Source organism: Pelodiscus sinensis, chromosome 23, assembly GCF_049634645.1.
Source record: "Pelodiscus sinensis isolate JC-2024 chromosome 23, ASM4963464v1, whole genome shotgun sequence".
In the NCBI taxonomy this organism is placed as follows: Eukaryota; Metazoa; Chordata; order Testudines; family Trionychidae; genus Pelodiscus; species Pelodiscus sinensis.
This window is the reverse complement of record NC_134733.1, coordinates 21,517,058-21,537,952: the sequence shown is the minus strand read 5'-3', so window position 1 is coordinate 21,537,952 and position 20,895 is coordinate 21,517,058. Positions and strand designations below refer to the sequence as shown.

The 20,895-nt window shown below is 48.0% G+C and overlaps 1 protein-coding gene across 4 annotated transcripts in view; it reads left to right on the top strand.

The window, feature by feature from the left end:
- The window catches only part of MEGF6 (multiple EGF like domains 6), a 278,469-nt gene that overhangs the window by 200,731 nt on the left and 56,843 nt on the right, over positions 1 to 20,895 (top strand). For all 4 annotated transcript variants that reach the window (XM_075906530.1, XM_075906529.1, XM_075906532.1 and 1 more), the window contains 2 exons: positions 17,731 to 17,856; positions 20,468 to 20,590. In XM_075906530.1, coding sequence (XP_075762645.1) covers positions 17,731 to 17,856; positions 20,468 to 20,590 — 249 coding nt within the window. The remainder of the gene's footprint in view (positions 1 to 17,730; positions 17,857 to 20,467; positions 20,591 to 20,895) is intronic.

Genomic DNA, 20,895 nt, shown 5'->3' with positions numbered 1-20,895 from the left:
AGAGTGTCCTAACAACCCTACAAAGCTGCTGTGAGGCTTTGAGGTCCTCATGGAAGAGTTTGGAACACTGTTAGTTTACAGATCTAAAGCACGCTCGTTTGCAGCGGGTGAAAGGTGCGCTATGCAGCCAATGGAGGATACCCTCATAGCCCTGAGCCTCGTATGAAATACTGTTTGACAGAGTCTGGTTCTGCCTCTGTACAACAGGCTTCTTTTTCCTTTCTCTAAAACACCTTCTCTACTGCCAGATGGATTCATTAGCCTCCCAGGCACGAACGGGCATGCAGCTCACAGACGCCTTCTCACTGCACCTGACTTGGCTGCCCATCTCTAGGCAGCTCACTAGCATGTGGGTTTGGATTAGACATTCTTCAGACCAGATTACGGAATGACTGAGGTCGGCCTCAACCCAGGCTGGGCACACATGGAGCTAATTGCGTGCATCCGGAGGTTACTGCGGCCACAATGACAGCATGAAGGAAATCCCCCCCCCATGCTCGGTAGCCTCCTTCGACACATCTAGGCAACTACAGCTCATTCCACCAAGCCATGGGCAAAGTGACAGACAAAATCAGGACTCACTTCAATCTTTTGCCCACAATAAGGTCACAAGAAACCTCGGTGTTTGGGGAAGGGGGTGGGGGTTGAGGTTCAAAATGGTTCACTTTGGGGGTTGGGTGGTTTTGAAAATATCATGCCTCGTAGCCACTGGCCCAGACGCAAAACCTTTAAACTTAAGCCAGGCAGCTTAGAGGGGTTGGCTGGAGGCGCCTCCTTCTCCTCTAGGACAGCCCCAGCTCTGAGCCCCCCGCCACCATTTCGGGGAGTGGAGGGGCTGCAGCCACACTTACCCAGTCACTGTGTGTTTTTCCCTGTTTGCTGTGATGAGGGAGCGAGGGGAAAGTGCCAAGCCTGCTGCGTTCCTCTACCTCCCAGCTGCCCAGGTGAGGGGCAGAGGAGGAATGCAGCAGGCTTAGCACTTTCCCCTCGTTCCCTCGTCACAGCAAACAGGGACAAACACACAGCGACTGGGTAAGTGTGGCTGCAGTCCCCCACCCCCTGAAATGGTGCCCTTTCTCCCCTGTACTCATCCCTATACCGCCCAGCCCCCTGCCCTGAATCCTGCACCTCTCACATCCCCCCTGCTCTGAGCTCCCCAGCCCGTCCTGAATCCTACACCCTTACATCCCCCAATTATGAGCTCCCAACCTCCTGCCTTGAGCCCTTTGTACACTCCAACCATGACTCCTGCATCCTCAGCCCCAGCCCTAAGTCCTGCAGCCCCCAACCCAAACCAGTCCTCTGCCCAGAACCCCTGCACTCCTCCCCGCACTCCTCCCTGTGATTTCTTACCACTACTGTTGTATCACCATCCCTACTCCCGCCCGAAAGCACCCTCCAAGGGGGAAGAAGCAGGTTGTGATAAGACAGTACCTATAAGAAATGTAAGTTACTTTCCCCCCTGGTTCTAGATACAAAATTTGTATCTGCATCTGTATCTGCAAAACTGAGCTGTGGCTATCCGCATGCAGATCAGCAGATGCAGGCCCCAGACTTGTAGGGCTCTCTTTGGAGGCTCTGCTCTTTACTGGGTATCTGGGGAGTCCACAACCAGACTGGCAGTGGCCCAAGAACATGTTTTCTAGTGAGGCTTCGGCTACTTCCTGCAGTTTGGGAATTCTGCAGAAACAATCTGCCCTGGGGTGTTCTGGCTCTTCCGCTGCCAGGCACAGCCAGATCCAGAAAGCTGGAACCTTAGCATCTGGGGGGGCTGTCCAAGGAACAAGCACAGCATTCACTTTGTGTGGAGTTTCTGGGCAAATGGGAAGATTCGTTGCTTTTGGATTCTGTTCTGTTGCTAGTTCCTGACGTGTGGCCTCGGGGCGCGCCAGCGTACTCCTCAGCAGCAGCAACGGGTCTCTTGAGTTCTGGTGCCTGCTGGTGTTTGGAAGAGAGACGAAAACTTCTTCATAAAATTGCAATTGATCTCAAAGCAGAAACATCTGGTGGAATTTTGTGTTGCTCTTCAAGAAAAACAGGACTTTATTGCATCCTACAATCAACCTTTATCTGCCAGCTACAGTGGATAGGGAAAGAAGTTAGTGTAAGAAATGCTTTCTAACATATCCTGTGAATGCCTAGTTCATTCTGAATTGGTGTATACTTTTTAAATTGAGTATCCATTTCTGGGTCAGATAGAGCCAAAGGGACCAAGTTAGGTCTTCTGTTCTTTCTTCCCAACTTCCCCCCTTTTCTTAGTTTAAAGTCTATAGGATTTAATCGGAGAGAGAGAAACCTCTGGTTAAGATCCCGTAGAACAAGTTGCGTAAAACGTGCATGTGTTCTGAGTTCCACACACGTAAAATTCATAACAAATTGCTACCCGTATTTTTGTGTGATTTGCTTATGGCATTACATTTACAGTAGGAGGAGAGGAGCCAGAGAAATATGGCATTTCCTAGTTCTCACTAGATCTTTTCCAAAATGTTCCAACCATTTTGTGAAACATTTGTTGAGATTTTTAAAGTCTTTTTCAAAAGTTAAAGAAACGTTTCTCCTTCCCTAATGCTCTGCAATCTTTGAAAGGCGCCATATATTTGGCTTCAGTAATCCAATCCAGTTCCTAGTTCAGTCTGGTTTTCAGACCCAGACCCCAACTGTTAAGTTTTCTTGCATCCCTGGTTCTTGTATTTCAGAGGACATTCTGCAGTAATTAGGATATATTTCTCCCAACAGGGCATAAACTCCATATAGAAATTCTCTTCTCTGGACTGTTTCATGAGCTGAATGGCGCATCGGGAGGGATTAAGAGTTGAGTCCATACTCTCAGTGAATTAAAATACCTGGATGATCCATTAGAAATGAAATTGCCCCCAAGCCTGCATCCATGTAATTCTGCCAGACTTTTATTGTATGAGCGACTGTACACACGTCGTTGTAATTTAAATGCAAAGAGCTTGAGTGTCCCTGACCAAACACAGCACTTGGGGGAGGGTTGTTTTTTCTGCTAGGCAGAAAGCCCTCTTTGTGTTTTGCATCACAACTAAAGAGGCAGAGAGGGGAGAGAACCAACGTCCAGGAACCACAAAAGGCCACGTTTTTAAGGGCGGTAAAGGGGCTGGGTTTTTCTGGTTGGGCCCCAGTTTTTATTGATGCCTCAGTTTTAGAGTCCTTCCCTCAGCCCAAGATCAGCTTTCATGTCAGGGGATCGAGGAAGGGAAGCCAGCCTGCTGCTCGCTTAGGAATGCGCTCGGAATGAGGAGCTGGGGTTTTCAATAGAAAACGGGACGGTTTATACTGAGGCTTCTGAGATAATGAATCTCATTACAAAACAGCCTTTCCCTGAAGCAGAGACGTGTGCAGGGGCTTTGCTCTGGGGGGAGAGGGGTATCTTCCAACCACGTGGCTCCTTATGCAGTGCTTGATTTTGAGAAGCCCAGTGTAGTAATATTCAGATGCACAGCAAAAGGGTCACTTTCCCCCAGGGGCTCTCTTGTACAGTGTTTAGAACCACGGCAACACACCTTGGTTAGAGCCTGGAACAGCAGCGCGTGGAATCTAGCCGTGGACGTGTGCCGTGAAATAAATTCCCCTCTACCTTTCCCCCTGAAAGCCCAGCCATACAGCCCCTTGGCTACTGCAGAGCCAGGCCGCCCCTTCTGAGTGGATGTTGGATTTCAGACATGGTGGCTGGCGTTCGGTTGGTTTCAGCCCTGCCTTCAGCTTGGTGTCAGTCTTCTGGCTCTTGCTGTGGCAGGGTTGGTTCCTGTGGAGTGCTGTTTATTTGCCATTTTTGCACCTTCTTTGAATAAATATTTGCATAAGTGGTACAAGTTCCTGGGTGTAGGGGAATCTGAGAGTTGTCAAGCCACAGAATGCTATAAAAATTTCGTGTGTGTTTGTGTGTGTGTGTGTGAGAGAGAGAGAGAGGGAGAGAACCAGCCAGTATTATGTGACCATCCCTAAATCAAGCCATAAATCTTTTGTGCCGTACTACACCATTACATTATCCTACGTACAGCATTTATTAACGTACTCGTCCTCCCTTGCTATCCATTGGCTCCACACCCCTGTGCACTCCAAAAAACCTGCCCCCCCCCCCGCCCAGTGTACCAGCCACAGTGATTTTTCTAATGTTTCAGGGTTTAGACTGACCGTTGATGGGGTATCATGGGTTGTTGCAAGGGAAATCCAAAGAGAAAGGATGACTTACAGAGCGAAGAAGCCAAAGTCTCCCAGGCCATTTCTATGACCACTTGAACCAACAACCATCCACTTATATCCATCTGCAGCTGTTATGTGTGGAAATGTAGGATTTGTAATCTGAAGGGCCAAATTCCCTTTCTCGGGCCTGAAGGGCGTCTTTTTTTTCACTGACTGAAAAATTCTGATGAGTGAATTCCTCTCATTTGGAAGCATTCGCCTCAGACACAAAGGCCCCCCAGACCAAAAGAATTTCACAAGAAAACATCTAAGGGACAATCATTATTAATGGGAGCATTTAGTTAACTAAAATAGATTTTCCATGAAGTTCCAGGAACCTTCTTGCTTTTTTTTTTAATAAAGAAACTTTACTACTTGTCTGGAACATCTGTGCAAAGAAATTCCAGTGTGAATCTAATCAGGTCTATGCAGGCTGCAAAGCTACTCTGAGTTAGACTTCCCAGGAGGGATTAACGGTAACATGCATGGCTCTGGAGCTCATCTACCAGAACTAAGGTGTCGTCCTCCATTAAACCTGACTTTCCATTAAGGGAAGTATTGAGGAAATTTCTTAAAACTCCTGATCTTGGGGTTGGCAGGGCCTGACATTATTCCAGCATGCCTCTGTGGCAAACAAAGTACAGCTACAGGTTGAACCTCTCTAGTTCATCATCCTCAGGACCTCACCAATGCCGAATGAGAGACTTTACCGGACCATAAGAGGTCAACGTTGTCTTACAGCATTACCAGCACTTCCACTGCTTACTGGGTTCTTAGAACACACTTAGAGGCAAAATAAAACTAAATAACAATACAGAACACTGGGAGCCAGAACTGGTGGCTGTCACCAAATTTTATGGGACCACGAAAAACTTGGCCACACCCATGATAAATGGACATCTCACCAACTAAAATCACATTGCCAGACCAGAGAGTGCCAGGCTAGAGTGGTTTAACCTAAATATGAACTAGAATATGAATGACGAGCTTCTAGAACCTGCCCACTATGTAATTAATAAATTAATGTTTCTAAAAAACTAACCCCACAAGAACAGCTGTAACATTCTCATTCTAGGAGTGATGGTTTTTTTTCCTGTACACACGTTCATGATAGAAGAGTGTACAGTGCACTCATTATAACTCTATATAATAACATGTGAAGCCATTTGTTCACTAGGATCCAAGCTGACAATACGGTAATTTTTAAAAGCTCGGACTAGAATAGAGAAGTAGGGTTTATTTCCTCACACAGTAAATGGGCGATGTTTATGACTCCCTTTCTCTTCTAGGCCTCCGTTTGGCTCCTGTTGTGAACGCTCCCACCCAATGAGTGCCTCTATTTCTGTGTTTGTTTCTGGGTGGTTGGTTTCTACCCTGTCAGTGTGGTGTGGTGGCTGTCTTGGTGCCAGGAGTGGGATACCATCCAGCCGCCAGCTCCCCTTTAGCAGTCATGAACTGCAGCTCACCTGCAGTGTTGCGAGGTGTTTTGAGTTTGCAGACATCACTCAAACACACCCTAGTCATTCCTTCAGTTAAAAAGAATCCACAGAAAGTGCCCTACATTATGAACATGAGGCGGTCAAAGGGACCCTCTTTCTTCCAAGATGTATGTTCCAGGGAACTGTGCAGGGGTTTCCTGTTCATTCACCACACTCTGATACTTAGGCTGATAACACCTCACAGTCTGGAAAATGCAGGGAATCGAGCCAGTCTTCACTCAGTGGGTCACTTTGTAATAATCCCTGGCCCTTGACCGTGTGCCTGCTTTCTGTGGTGTTTTCACAAGTACATGAAAGTAGCTCACTCCGCCAGGGCTCAGGCTGGATAAATATTTACCCTGCAAAGTCAGAGGCTCTGCTATGACTTGATCTTTGAAATCACATGGTTTTTATTAAGCCAACATTCTTGACAAGTCTTACAGGACTGGCTTTTTGAGGGCTGTAGGAAAGTGTGTAGTCTGCAGCAGGCCTCGCTTATCCAAAACCTTCATTTATTCTTTAGCTTTCTTCTTTTACAAACCCCCAGCTTGTGCACCCGTCAGGAAGAGAACGTTTCTCCTTGTTACATGAAAGTCTGCGAGGTCAGGTATGCCTGAAGGTAGAGGGGCTATGCGTGAGAGAGAGAAATGTGAGAGCAAATTAAGCGATAAACCAGCAGATACACTGTTGGCTACATGCGGTGGATCCTCCCTGGCAGCAGGCAAACCGTGGCTGATTTGGAGGTTGGTTCAGAGCTGGATGCGTATGTGTAAACACTCTGTTAAAGGACAGCATAGCAACCTCTATTTGTAGATGCAGTTAGGAAATCGAGCACCTCACTCAGCGATGGGCAGTCCAGGCTAGTGAATGGGCCGCATCAGTAGTCCTCCTTCATCCCAGTGGGCTGCAAGATCGTCGTAACTAAGGCGATCTCCTGAGATAGGATAGTTTTACTCATTGTGCGTGCGCACCTAACATTTGCGGAGTGTGCGGATTGAACCATAAAGCTTTGATTGGCTGCAGAGGGAGCCCATGGCTCTCACAATATTGTGTGCAACTAGCACCCACCTCACTTCACATGCCCCTGCTGTACAGGCGCAGAAGTGAAAGTGAGCAGGGGCGCAAGGGGGCACAACTCCGGCAGGAGCTGGCTGAGCTGTGGCAAAAGCCAGAAGGAAGCATGTTAAAGAGCTGGCAGGGACCCGGGTTGCAATAGGAGAGTGTCTGTAAGAAAGTTTTAGTTACTGTTACCGCTCTACATGCAACCATGCACTACAAGGTCTATGACACACAGCTGAAAAGTTCTGATTCCATCCAGCAGAGTGCAGTGGTGCAGACAACATGCAAGTCACTTTAGCAACACCATCAAGAAACAAACTCTGTGGATGGAAAGCAGCAGAATCTGTCAACCTTGCGCATGCGCCACAGTAAACATGTCTCATGAACCGCACATAGAACCCTGATGGGCTGCATGTGGCCCTCGGGTTGCAAGTTGCCCACCACTGATCTAATTGGCAAGGGAATGTTTCCTAGTTGTTATACAAGTTGCTGCCTGCCAAGATATTCAGTGTCCTGTATGACCATCACCATATTCTAATGAATTGGTTACTAGTTGTGGGCCTGTTGTCTGCACCTCTGCACTCTGCTGGATGGAATCAGAACTTTTCAGCTGTGTGTCATAGACCTCGTATTGCCTGGTTGCTGAAGGACATTTTCCCCTATTTCAGATATGTAGGAGCTTGGGCTTTTGGAGCAGGCGAATCTGGATTGTATCTCAGTGATATTCTCAATGACCTGGGCCCAGTAGCGGTGTCCTAATCCAGGCAAAACTTCCCTTGAGTTCATGGGATTTTTATCTCTGTGGGATCAGGTCACTTTGCATGCATGGGCTGCATTTCAGTATGGGATTTCTTTTGGTTGCAGCACAGAAAAGTCTCAGTGCAGCTAAGGCACCAAATTCCTGCATTTATAGAAAATATCATAATGAAACAAAGAATCTGTATATACATTTTAGAGATGTGTGTGTCCATCTGTCTGTGTGTCTGTCTGCAAGCCCATTTGTTCACAATCTCATCCTAAATGGTAAGAGCTAGGACCACCAAATTTGGCAGGCAGCCTCCTCTTCTCCTAACTTAAAGCGAGGTCAGGGTTTGGTTATGCCAGAAAAACAGGAAGTGACTGGAATGGGACAGTTTTCCATAACTTAGAAAGGGAGGGGCACAGAGAGGAGAGACGCAATACTGAGAGTGACCACTGCAGGCAGCAAGTGCAGCGGGGGAGCTATACTGCAAAGTGGCCACTGGGGTACCACCAAGAGAGTAGGCAGGAGGGCTGGGGCTCCGCCATCTTGCCTGCCATCATACTGGGTAAATAACCCCCCTGCCCCGAGCCCTCCCCACCTGGGACCCCCTGGCACCCCTCAGGAGGCCCCCCCTAAGAGAGGCTGGGGTCCTGGACCAAGCTGCAGGCCAGGGCTAGCCTCCCGAGCCTGGCCACCTGGACAGCCTGCAGTCCTTGGAGGGGGTTTTGCAGCCTGGGCCCCCTGGGAGGAGTCACCCTCTGGGGAGCGTAGCCCTGGCCCCCTGGGAGCTCGCTGCCACTAAGCAGCACCACCCTTGCTGCCATGGGTGTCCCAGTAAGCTCTCACCCTCCTCCCGCCAGCCTCCTAGCCCCCTGGCCTGAGTGCTACACCCCTATGTCCTGCCCTGAGCTTCCCACCTCCTGCCGTGAGCCTCCCCACCCCGAACCCTGTGCCTTGAGCCCTGCCACCCTCTACCCTCACCCTAGCACCTTCAACCCCCTGCCTGTTGTATATTGGGTTGTAGATATAGATCTTGTTGTTATGGTAATTGAGTACGTCACTGGGGTCAGCCCAGCTAGTCTGGGCTTGTTCTGGTGAGTTCTGTGCTATGCAATAAAATGCACACTTGCACCTACTCCAGCTCTCTGCCTTTCCACTGATTTCTTCCTATGCTCTGAAACTCCCCACGACATAACACTGCCCTGAGAACCCCCCAACCCTCCCATGCCCCTGCCCTCACTCCTGCACCCCCACTCCCTTTTTATTCTACCAAAAGAGAGAGAAACTGCAAATAATGTCTCTTCACATGCTCTGTCTATTGTTTGAATCACTTCCCTCCTTTTATTAATACAAACTTCTTTTCCCTTCATTTTTGAAAAAAATAGTCATTGAACTTAAGCCTGTCCGTTTTCCTTTTATTTGCCACACAAACCCCAAACCCATCACTTCATTTACAGACCCAAGCAACCCCGGGTACATCTGCTAGTGAGTAATAAATGCAGTGTCCAAATGGCATATGAGGCTGAAGGAAACATGGAACATATATTGGTTCCTACTGGCGCTCTGAGCCAAGGTATCCAGGAGCCTTGCAGTCCAGCGCCGCTGTCAAGCTAACTCGAGGAAGCTGTTGGCAACACCCGGGAGCAGAAGTGCAGTGCCAGATGGGATTCTGGAGCCAGAAAGAGCATCTTGTGATGAAGTTTCTAGTCGAAAAATATCAGCCCAATTCTCGGAATGCTTTCCTGTCGCCACAAAACCCACAAAACGGTTGATTCATCAGCGGTCCTGACTGCAGCACATCCTGTCTCCCAAGTTCCATGATGGGTTGCCGTTAACCCCGAAGACACAAAACCTGTTGCTGCAGAGCTCAGACTACAAACAGGGTAGCCTAGGGAGAGGACAAACGCTCTTCTAGCTCTTTGTTTGGGTTACTAGTCCGTGTTTGTAATGGGTAACCCTGTCCCCTCTCGTTCTTTCAGATAGCCCCTCCTTTGTGCCCTGTAGATGTTTGCTCCCGGTACTTTTTACAAGAATTCATTCTGCAAAGCAGAGGTGCGGCAGGTCTTTTAGGTTCCTGCAACGTGTAAAATCTGTGGGAAAGAGTTTACCCGGGGAAAAGAGATAACAACAGAATGGGAAGGATGGCAGTTTAATATTTGTAGCTGTCTAGGTAGCAGAGTTACATCTGTTCAATCGGGGCGGTACATTTTGCCTGTCTTCCAAGACTCTCTAAACACTTTACAGGTGTGTTTGCCAACACAAGCTCTTATGAAGCCCGTTTCATTGGTGGTTAAGTTGCTTCACCCAGAGTGTAAATGAATGAACCAGTGTCGCACAGTGAGACAGTGACTCATGAGTCACTCGCCAGGACTCATGGCGCGCCCTTCCCTGCTCACCCCACTAGGCATAACTGCTCCCCTCAAAAAATGCTTCAGCTCCCACACTCACCATATACACTAGACAAAGGGGCCTGGAAAGGCCCAGCTGCTGCCTAGCCCAATTTCCCTGGTGCAGGAGCAGAGGCAGAGAAAGCCACGGGCTGTCTTCCGAAGGTCCCTTTGCAAGCTCTAGCTCCAGTGTGGTGCTGACCTGTGGGGCAGAGAATGAGCCTCAGCGCCATGCAGGTGAGATTCTGGGGCACGTTGCCACCTATAAGCAGCCAGAGCCAGGCTGTTCTACCCTACATAGCCCGGCGGCCACATAGCAGCTGAGGACTGGGAGGGGGCACAATTGTTAAACTCACCTTCCCTGGAACTGATGTGTGTGTGTAATGCCAGCAGCCCCCAGTTGTCTGTGAGCAGAATTGAACCTGGGACCTCTGGAGCTTAGCGCAGGAGCCTCTACCCCCTGAGCTAAAAGCCAGCTGCCATGGAGCTAAGGCTGTAGAGCAGACTCACTCTTCTCTTTCTGTAAGTGGTCTTGGTCCAGAAGGTGAGTGGGTGGCACGTGTGTGCACAGCGAAGTGTAGACTCTCCCCCGGGCTGACAACTCATTGTGTGAGCTGTACCAAGATGGTAAGAAACTCTTGGACATTGTCCTCGTTTTCTGTGCTGCAGTAGCACAGCCCAGGGTGAAGCAGCTTTGGCACAGAAGGAAGGAAAAAGAAATGGAGAGATTTCTCCTAAAGAAAGGAACAAAGTCACCCTATCCTGAAATTACCTCCCGTCCCCTGCTTGGCAATGGAGAGGCTGATGGCAAACTTCTCCCTGTCCTTTTCTGCTGCTTCAGAGAGGGTTTCTTTTTCTCTGGGTTTGGACTCCATAGCAAACTGAGGGATTTGCTTTGAGCCAATTGCTTTCTTTGGCCTGGGATGCTGAGACGGTCCTTATTAGCACTCAACATGCTGCTGGAGCTTAGATTACACATTGGAAGCCTATTTGGATCATTAAGAGTAATTTAGAAGAACTCTTAAGGAGAGCAGGGATTTAAGTGATTGGACGGGAGGAGTGTTTTAAATTTTTGTGTGTGGCTAAAGTTGCACATCCAGCGCATGCCTAGAGTTTTGTTTTTCAACCCCCATGTGTTGTATGGCCAATGTAGACCGATGTGTTTGAAGATTTTTAACCCTTGCTGTGAACAGCGGCGTTTAACACTTAGGGTATGTCTACACTACCACCCTAGTTCGAACTAGGGTGGTAATGTAGGCAACCGGAGTTGCAAATGAAGCCCGGGATTTGAATTTCCCGGGCTTCATTTGCATATTGCCAGGCGCTGCCATTTTTAAATGTCCACTAGTGCGGACTCCGTGCCGCGCGGCTACACGTGGCATGGACTAGGTAGTTCGGACTAGGCTTCCTATTCCGAGGAGTAACGGTAGTTCAGAATAGGAAGCCTAGTCCGAACTACCTAGTCCGTGCCGCGTGTAGCCGCGCAGCACGGAGTCCGCACTAGCGGACATTTAAAAATGGCGGCGCCTGGCAATATGCAAATGAAGCCCAGGAAATTCAAATCCCGAGCTTCATTTGCAGCTCCGGTTGCCTACATTACGAACTAGGGTGGTAGTGTAGACATACCCTTAGACATTTCTTGGAGGTGAAGGCTTTGTGTTAAGCGGCAGGGGACAGAGCCCATGTTCACAGCTTTAATTAAGAGCAATTGTATTTAAAGAATGTCCCTATTACCTTTGATGGCAAGCCGGGTGGACATGAAAGAAAAAACATAGTGTATAAGACATTGAATGAGGACCACAGATTCGTTCCCTGGCTCTACCACCAACTGGCTAAGGTTTGTGGCATTAGGTGGTGATTCAGCAAAACGCTTACGCATGTGTGTGTAGGGCAGTTGCCTCCATGGTTCTACCTAGTGGCTTCAGGGTGGCCCTGGGAGCAGCTCTGTGCCTCAGTTTCCCTGTTCTGGAATCCCCAATAACTCCCCACAAGGTTTCCAAGCACAAGGAGGGTTAATTAGTTTCAGGAGGCCCATAAGCATAATCTGGAATTCCCCCAGAGTCCCAACAGTACATAGAATCTGGCAAGTCTCAGCAAACCAGTGGTCACCAACCCGTTTCGGATGAAGAGCCAAGATCCAGTGCAAAGAGCTGTGGCAAAAAGTTGCAGAGCACGTGATACTCAACATGACATTGGCTTTGGCAGGGTCATCACAGAAAGGTTGAGCTAGGGAAAGCAAGTAGGAATGGGCATTGGTTTTAGTGTGACTTGGTAAAGAAATGGATTAATAATTCAGATAAGGCCGGTAATGAACCTGCCTCCCCTTCACCCACTGCTTTGTGAGATGGCATCCTAAAGAGGCCCAGGATAAATAGGCCTTTCCTTTAAGGAAAAAAAAGAGGAAGCTGTTTACTTCTTAGTTCCTGCCATTCCCTGAGCTTAAATTAAACCAGTCTGCTTCTTTTTCCAGCCTCTCTTAGTGCTGGCATCCGAGATGCTAGTCAGCGTAGTGTGGGTGGTATATATTAACGGCAACATGCTGTTACGGCTTTGATCCTCTCCGCCATAAACTGCTTCATGCTGAATACGCCAGGGGTGCCAACCAGTCCATTTTCTGGCTCCTATGCCTCTTGCCAGACAATGACGTCTGGCTCCGATTACTTGTACCGGGCCAGAATGTACCCGGCATTTTGTCCTCATGTCCACTGTCAGAATGTATGACGCTCAGATGGGATTATTAGCCTTTCATTATATATTTGCCAACCCAATCTACTGCACTTTGGGGAGGAGATTGAGAGGAAATAAAATACCGGTAAGAGCTCAACATTCCTGCTTCTTCACCTTTTGGCTTCTCTTCCTGACTTTTCCTCAAATATTTTGAGTTGGCTTTTACAGTATGGTGTCACGGCACTTCACAACCCGCCATCACACCATATTTGGGTCCAGTGCCACGGAAAAGTCATGGCAAAGACGTGGTAGCAGTTTGTCCAAAGGCTGTCTTTTAAAAGGCTTTTTGTCAAGGAGGACTTGCCATTTAGTTGTTTGCAATGTTCCCACTATTTTTTCCATCCAGGCGCAGAATAAATGTTGTTATATGCACCAAGGCACGTGTGAATGTGCACCACCAATGAAAACACACGCTGCCAGCTGTGGGTGGCTGTGAGCACTCTACTAATCAGCTGTGTGATACCTGAATCTCTCCTGGGTGGCTGCTCAAAATCACAGTTTACAAGGAACACTGGTCACTTTCACTAGTTGCTTATATCCAATGTTGCCTATAATGACCGAAAGTGATTGCTGTCTGACAGTGGATGGCCGTACATGTCATATCCTGGAAGCTTCACTCTGTCTCATTGCATATAATTGTCCCCATCACCATAACAAAACCATGATCGCAATTGCTAGCATGTAGCATCTGATCGGCATGTCTCAATGGGCAGACCAAGGACTAAATGAACGTGGGAGATTGGACCTGATTTTGTTAGCTGTAGAGGCGGTCCTTTCACATCTGCTTTGATAAGCCCACACTGATGTTGTCCATGTTATTGCTGCTGTGTTGCTCTCTTCGAGCACTTGACTGTTCTGGGCTGCCAGTGCCGTGCGGTGTTGCTGTTCAGATGAAAAGAGACAAGAATTTTGACTTGCGGTTTTTAATCTTCAGGAGTCTGGTGTACGGCATTGGTGGGTCACAAAGGCAACTCAGACTCCAAACTCTAATAAATAGTTTCACAACATGAGTTTGTTTCAAACTTGAGACGTCTTATGGATTTGAAACTTTGGCCTTGTGTTTCTCCCATAAGAGGAAATGTGCTGGCTGAGTTTAGCATTATTTTAGTGATTTTTAAAAACAAGAACTATAAAGAGGCTTTGAATATGTCTGTATTAAACATTTTAATATACCAGAACATTTCAAATGGCTACCACCCAGCTCTGTTATAACTCAAGTGATGTAAGTATAACTCTTCAGTGATGCCATCTCAGGACAATGAACACAGGCGGATAGTTCTTCCTCCAGTGTCGTGCAGCATTCTGCAACATTTTGACTCAATTAAGTCAGTTTTATTCCCCCAAAATGTTTAGTTAATCAGAAACTCATGTTTGCCTTGATGCAAATGGAAGTTCAAAGTGTTCTGTATCAGAGAGGTCTTGAGCTCTGGGTTGAGCAGATCTGCTTTGGGGAATTGTAGAAAAATCAGAGCATTTTTGTGGTTTTCCATGTGCGCTGTGGATCACATGCCTGCACAACCACAGTAAAGACTATTGGGGTATCGCTAACATTCTGGTAAAAATAGACTGGTGTAATCAAGCAACTTTCAGTACTTAATCAGTCTCCTTTGCTGCAAGAGAAACTGTTCGAAATGATAGCTGATGGGCAGCAAAAAATGATGCAGGTTCAATTGGGGCTAATTAGGAGGGGGAAAGAAAGGCATTGAACAAGTCAGAGAGGTTTGTTTCCATCCTGCAAAGATCCAACCTCAGAGGTCATTTTTCATAGCTGAGCCAAAGAGCTGTACTGTATGTGACTTCTAAAAGCTGTGAATTGTCGATGGATATAGCTTGTTAGCCTTTTTTTCTGGGCATAGACCTCTGACCTTCTTTCCATCTCTTTGTAACCCTTTCTATGGGAGTAGGACTTTTGGTTTCAAAGCAAGCTCAAAATAACAAATGAAAAATCCATTTACAACGGTGGGGTGTGCTGAATTTCCCTTTGACTAGGTCATTAGGGGGCATTACAGGACTCCTATCCCACTCAGAAGGGGGAGGTGGCCTATGACACCCCAAATCAGGCTAAGTGGGAATTTGCATATCCTCTTTCAAATCTTCGCCGTAGTCTAGACATAGCCTTAAATGAACACTCTGGCTACGTCTAGACTGGCAAGATTATGAGGAAATACTTTTACCAGAAAAGTTTTTCCATTAAAAGTATTTCCGCAAAAGAGCGTCTAGATTGTCAAGGATGCTTTGCGCAAAAAGCGCTTTTGCGCAAGAAAGCTCTGATGTCTATTTAGGCCATCGGGCTTTCTTGTGCAAAAAATGAAGGTGCCTGTCTACACTGCCCTCTTGTGCAAATATTCTTACGCAAGAGGGCTTATCCCTGAGCGGGAGCATGAAAGTATTTGTGCAAGAAGCACTGATTTTGTACGTTACAAAGTCAGTGCTCTTGCGCAAATTCAAGCAGCCAGTGTAGACAGCTGGCAAGTTTTTGCGCAAAAGCAACTGCTTTTGCGCAAAATCTTGCCAGTCTAGACGTACCCAGTATGTTGGGGAAGAGTCAACGTCAGAGCTCCCTGTAAGATGAGCACTTGGGAAGTCACCCAGTAGAGATTCAAATGCCGCCCCAGCTGATAAACAGAGCGCCCACAGCTAACAGCATGTGTTTCTACTGGTGGGGCAAATCCACATATGCCTCAGTGCACATAACAGTTTATTCCACACATGGATAGAAAAAATAGATGGGAACACTGGTCAACATAGCTTTTGTAAAGGAAAATCATGCCTCACCAGACTGTTGGTTTTTTAAAGTGGGTCAACATACATGTTGAGAAGGGTGATCCAATGAATCTTTGAGAATTGGATTTTCAGAAAGCCTTTATTTCTTCATTCAATGCACAGTCAACCTGTGGAACTCCTTGCCAGAGGATGTTGTGAAGACCAGGACTTTAACGGGGTTCAAAAAAGAAATATATACATTCATGGAAGATAGGTCCATCAATGCTTATTATCTAGGATGGGTAGGAATGATGCCCCTAGCCCCTGTTTGTCAAAGGCTGGGAATGGGTGACAGGAGAGGGATCACTTGATGATTGATTACCTGTTCTGTTCATTCCTTCTGGGGCAACTGGTATTGACCACTGTCAGCAGACAGGACACTGGGCTGGGTGGACCTTTGGTCTGACTCAGTATGGCCATTGTTATGTTCTTATGACAAGGTCGATCATCAAAGGTTCTTACATAGTGTAAGTAGTCATGAGATAAGAGGGAAGGTCCTCTCATGGATCAGTGGCTGGTTGAAAGACAGGAAACAAAGAGTAGGGCTAAATAGTCAGCTTTCACAGTGGAGCGTGGTAAGCGGTGAGGATCTGTACTGAGGCCACAGTTCTGACTCAGTTTGGCCATCTTATGTTACTCTATAAGGGTAATTCGCCATCTTGGGGAGTAGGCTAATTCAGGAACCTCAGTGGAGACTTCCTGGCATCCCACATCATACGAGCTGTTTTTTCTTATAGCCGAAACAGAGCCATTTTGTTTTGTTGTTTCCAAATTCCTCAGCACAGAGAGGTGAGTGACTTGCACAGGGCCCCACAGAAACTTCACGGCATGGCCAACAGTAGAGCTCAAGAACCTGGCTTCTCAGTGCCCTGTGTGGTGTTCCCTGTCAGCACATTTCTCGGCACAGCTCTGTGTGAACAGGACGATACCTGAGTGACGTTGATAGCGGTAGCCCTAGCAATAAGGTGGATGGTTAAACAAACCTGCTAACTTCTGTGTGAAGGTCACAATTTCAAAGCCGCAAGTTGGAGGTTAGGAAGTGGGATTTATGTGCAAACCTGCAGGTGTGGCTTAGAACATACATTCCAGAGTCCGGGAAGTAATTTGTTGGCTTTCCCCTGTATCATCAGAATGTCCTTATTTTGCATGTCCAGTCCAGCAAGTGAATTTTCTGTATCGCTTTGCCATGAGGAAGCATTGGGATATGCTGTCGATGCTCATTGACTGTGGACAGTAATTACTGACTTAAACTGACTGGGCTATTGAACCTGCAGTCAGTGCGTTTGAGCACAATTGCAAACAGCCTGTCTCCATTCCCTGCCCACTGCTACTGCCACCTGAGAGGGCGGGATTAGTGTTTATAAAGCTTGTGAACTTCCCTCCCAGGTTGCTTTCTGAATTTAGCGTTTGAAGATGGAATTCAAGAAACGTCCTGGCTTGTGTTCCTTTCCTGGAGGAGCTGGGAGCTGTACCAGGAACTCTTTCTGCCTAGTAAACAGTGTTTTTCAAGATGCTGACTCACGCCGCGGCATAAAGTTGCTCTCATCATTGAAGAACAGTGCGCTGGGTCTGGGTGTGCTGCCCCGAATGCCTTCCTAGCACAATATTAGAGCTGTTTCTTAAGAACTTTAGAACATCAGAACGGCCAGATTGGGTCAGTCCAAAGGTCCATCTAGCCCAGTATCTTATTTTCTGATAGTGGCCCATGCCAGATGCCCCAGAGGGTGTGAACAAAACAGGAAATCATCAAATGATCCCTCTCCTGCCATCCATTTCCAGCCTCTGACCAACAGAGGCTAGGGACACCATTCCTATCCATCCTTGCTAATAGCCATTGATGGACCTAACCTCCATGAATTTATCTAGTTCTTTTTTGAACCCTGTTAAAGTCCTGGTCTTCACCACATCCTCTGGCAAGGAGTTCCACAGGTTGACTGTGCGCTGAGTGAAGAAAAACTTTGGTTTGTTTTAAACCTGTAGCCTATTATTTTCATTTGGTGACTCTTAGTTCTTATGTTTTGGAAACAAGTAAATAACTTTTTCGTATTCACTTTTTCCACACCAGTCAAGATTTTATAGACCTCTATTATATCCTCCCTTAGTCTCCTCTTTTCTTAGCTCTTCTCTTGTATATTGAATGCAAAATAGTTGCTTAAGAGAACAACAGTCTGTGTCTATATAGCACAGTTTAAAGATTCACCAGGAACTGCCAAGGACTGAATATGCCCCAGAGTTTGGAAGTTTAATTAGCCAGTCTGATTCCTGCTGTATTTGTAAATCTGCATATCAGTGCCTGTATTTTGCCCTGGCTCTTGCAAAGCAAACTCTCGTGTATCGCTTGTTAACTTGCTGTAATCATTGGCTTTCCTAGCTGTGAACACCTGTGCCATCAGCAACGGTGGATGTGAACACGACTGTGTGCAGCTGACCCTAACCCAGCATCAGTGCCAGTGCCGGTACAATTACCAGCTGACAGAGGATGGCAAGCACTGTGTCCGTAAGTCTGCTCTGAGCACGTGGAATCAATTGTGAATTCACAGGCGCTGTCCCTCCCATTTGTCTTTGCTTCCCCAGGTTGTAGCCACAGCTGGATGGATTTCAAAGCTCAGTGCAGTGGGAATCCCACATGAGGAGGGCCATTTTTAGGATTTAGGGGGAGGGGAATCCTGTTAAACTGGTGCCCCTATGGCTGACGGCAGCCAGAGGAGGGGATCCTGCACAGTGCTATTCAACTGGTGCAGCAACGTTACCTGGGTAGGCACTATCTCTGAAATGGCTTCATGACTGGCTCTTTCCCAAGTTCGATGTCCTGCCAGTAGCTGTGGCAGGCTTTGTCATTTTTTAAGTTCACTAGATCCTCTCTGGAGGAGGCAGAGCCACAGAACAGGGCTAGGAGGAGGCAGATGGGTGCGTGGACATTAAGGGTGTGTCTAGGCGACATGGTTCTGTCGCCAGAGCCATGTAGATTAGTTTACTAGACATACCCAAATGAAGCGGCGATTTAAATAATTGCCGCTTCCTTTACATTTAAATGGCTGTCGCGCTGTGCCGATGAGCTGTTTGGCGGCACAGCGCTGTAGTCTGGACGCTCCACGGTCAACATCAAAGGCATTTGTCGACCTCCCCGTTATGCCTCGTGGGATGAGTTTACCGGGGAGGTCGACAGATGGCTTTTATGTCGACCGCGGAGCATCCAGACTACAGCGCTGTGCCGCCAAACAGCTGATCGGCAGCCATTTAAATTTAAATGAAGCGGCGATTATTTAAATCGCCACTTCATTTGGGTACGTCTAGTAAACTAATCTACATGGCTCTGGCGCCAGAGCCATGTAGTCTAGACACACCCTAAGACGCAGAGGTGCCCCAAATTTCCAGGTGCCCTGTGTAGCTGTGTGTTCTGCTTATGGGTAAGGACGGCCCTGTGCATGATTCTTCCCATGTTCCCTCTCCCATTCCTAGAGCAGAACCCGACATGAAGCGGGTAATGATGATTTCGAGAGTAGCTTGTGTCGCTACCCGAACACAAACCAGTCAGGGGAAGGAGGGTGGGGGGAGGAGAGGTGCCACCCCAGCAGGCTCAGACGTGGAGCAGATCAGTAGTTGCACTGTAGTGGAAGCTGGTGCCAATTCGGTGTATTACATTGCTTTGGCCATCTTCTGGGAATTCTTTTGGAAGCTGAGGAGGAGCAGAAAGGAGTCTGGCCAACCCAAGTGAAATTGCCCCGGGACATGCTCTCTGGAGGAGGTGAAGGGACAGCAGTCTCTGCCACTGGAAGAGAAAACCCTGCACTTTCCTTCTGCTCTAACCAGGGCTCCTGATGCAGGGGCTAAGGGGGCAGTTGCCCGGGGTTCTGGCAATTCAAAGGGGGCCAAAGCCTCCGGCTGCTGCTGCTACTTTGAATTGCTGCTGGAGTGCTGCTCCACACGGCGCTGAGGGCTTGGGAGGCTGCGTGTGGCGGTTTGGGCGGTGCTAAGGGCTGACTGCCCTTGGCCCCGCCCCTTCCACCCAAGGCCCCACCCCTTCTGGGGTGGAGCCAGCTCCCCACACACGTTGTTTTGGGGCCCAGGGTGGCTGTCGGCCATGCTGGCCCTAACACAGTTTTAAGGCTGTCCTGCCTCCCCTGCCGGGGAGGGATGAAGCTTGAAGGGGGAAGGAACAGAAGCTCAGGCTTCTCATTCATAGTATTTGGCATAAGTTCAGAGAGGGGAGGTCTTTGTTGTGGAGCTGCTGGGAGAATAGGACTCTTTGGGACCTGATACATGGGGCTTCCGGTGCTATTTCACTGTTGCATATCTGCCTGGCTCCTGGAACTGGTCAGAATCAGCTTAGTTCTCCATTAAAAAAAAAAAAAAACCCTGGAAGACATGGGCCCTACTTTTCCTTCCTGATCCTTGCACAGGGATGGTCCTACACCGTGTTCTGCTAGAAAATGCCTCCTTTAGGTCAGCTCATTGCTTTGCCAGGACCTTGGACTAGGCACACCCTTCCTCTCAGGTGAGGCACAAAACCAAGGTCCTGCATATTCCTATTTAGCGCATAAGAATCCCCAGAGCTCACCTCCCTGGTTGTCCTGGCTTAATTACCACTTACTTGCATTCTGACTACCAACAACTCCCCTAGTGATTTCAGGCGGATATGATGGTGGCCTAAAATGTGCAGTGTTTCTGTTAGCTGTTGAATACCTGCCATGCTTCGCCCCAGAAGAGTCGTGCTTTATCGGGGGAAGGGCCTGCGGTGTACATAGAGTCAACAGACTTGGGGATCGTGTGGGGCAGTTGATGCCATGACCATTTTGCGCCCACATCCCGTGGGGCAGGCAGGCTCTGCCAGGGACTGCTTGGTAAATGCATCTCCAGAGAGTCCTTGAAAGAGTTCAGGGATCACTTGGAGCATTGGGCCAAGTCCAGGGCATCCCTCCCAGGGAAGGAGAAGCTTTTCGGCCCGGAATGGTGCTTCTCTCTTGTATTGACAGTCGTATTAAATGAGCGACAGGCTCTCTCTGATATCCATGACCACTCAGTGCTTTGTTCTTCCACTCGGCTCCTGCCAGCAAGAGCAAGGATCTGGCTGAGATGGTGTTCGCTTGCTCCCTGCTCTGTTTCTGCAGTGAGGAACCCATGTGCTGATCGGAACGGAGGCTGCATGCACCAGTGCCAAAACCGCCGGGGAGTAGTTCACTGTGAGTGCCACCCTGGCTACAGACTGGCAGCGGATGGCAAAAGCTGTGAAGGTACGGTTCCCAAAAAGTGCCTTGTAAGGAGAGAGACACGGCCTTTGTCCTGCTCTGCAAACTATTGCTAATGTCATTGGAAAAAGTTCAGAAAAGGCAACATAATGATGAGGGGTTTGGAATTGATGCCATATGAAGAGAGATTAAAAAGTCTGGGTCTTCTCAGCTTAGAAAAGAGGAGACTGGGGGGGGGGGGGGGGGGATAGGCTAGAGGTCTCTAAAATCATAACAGGTGTGCAGAAAGTGAATAAGGAAAAATTATTGACTTGTTTCCATAACGTAAGAACCAGGGGTCACCAAATGAA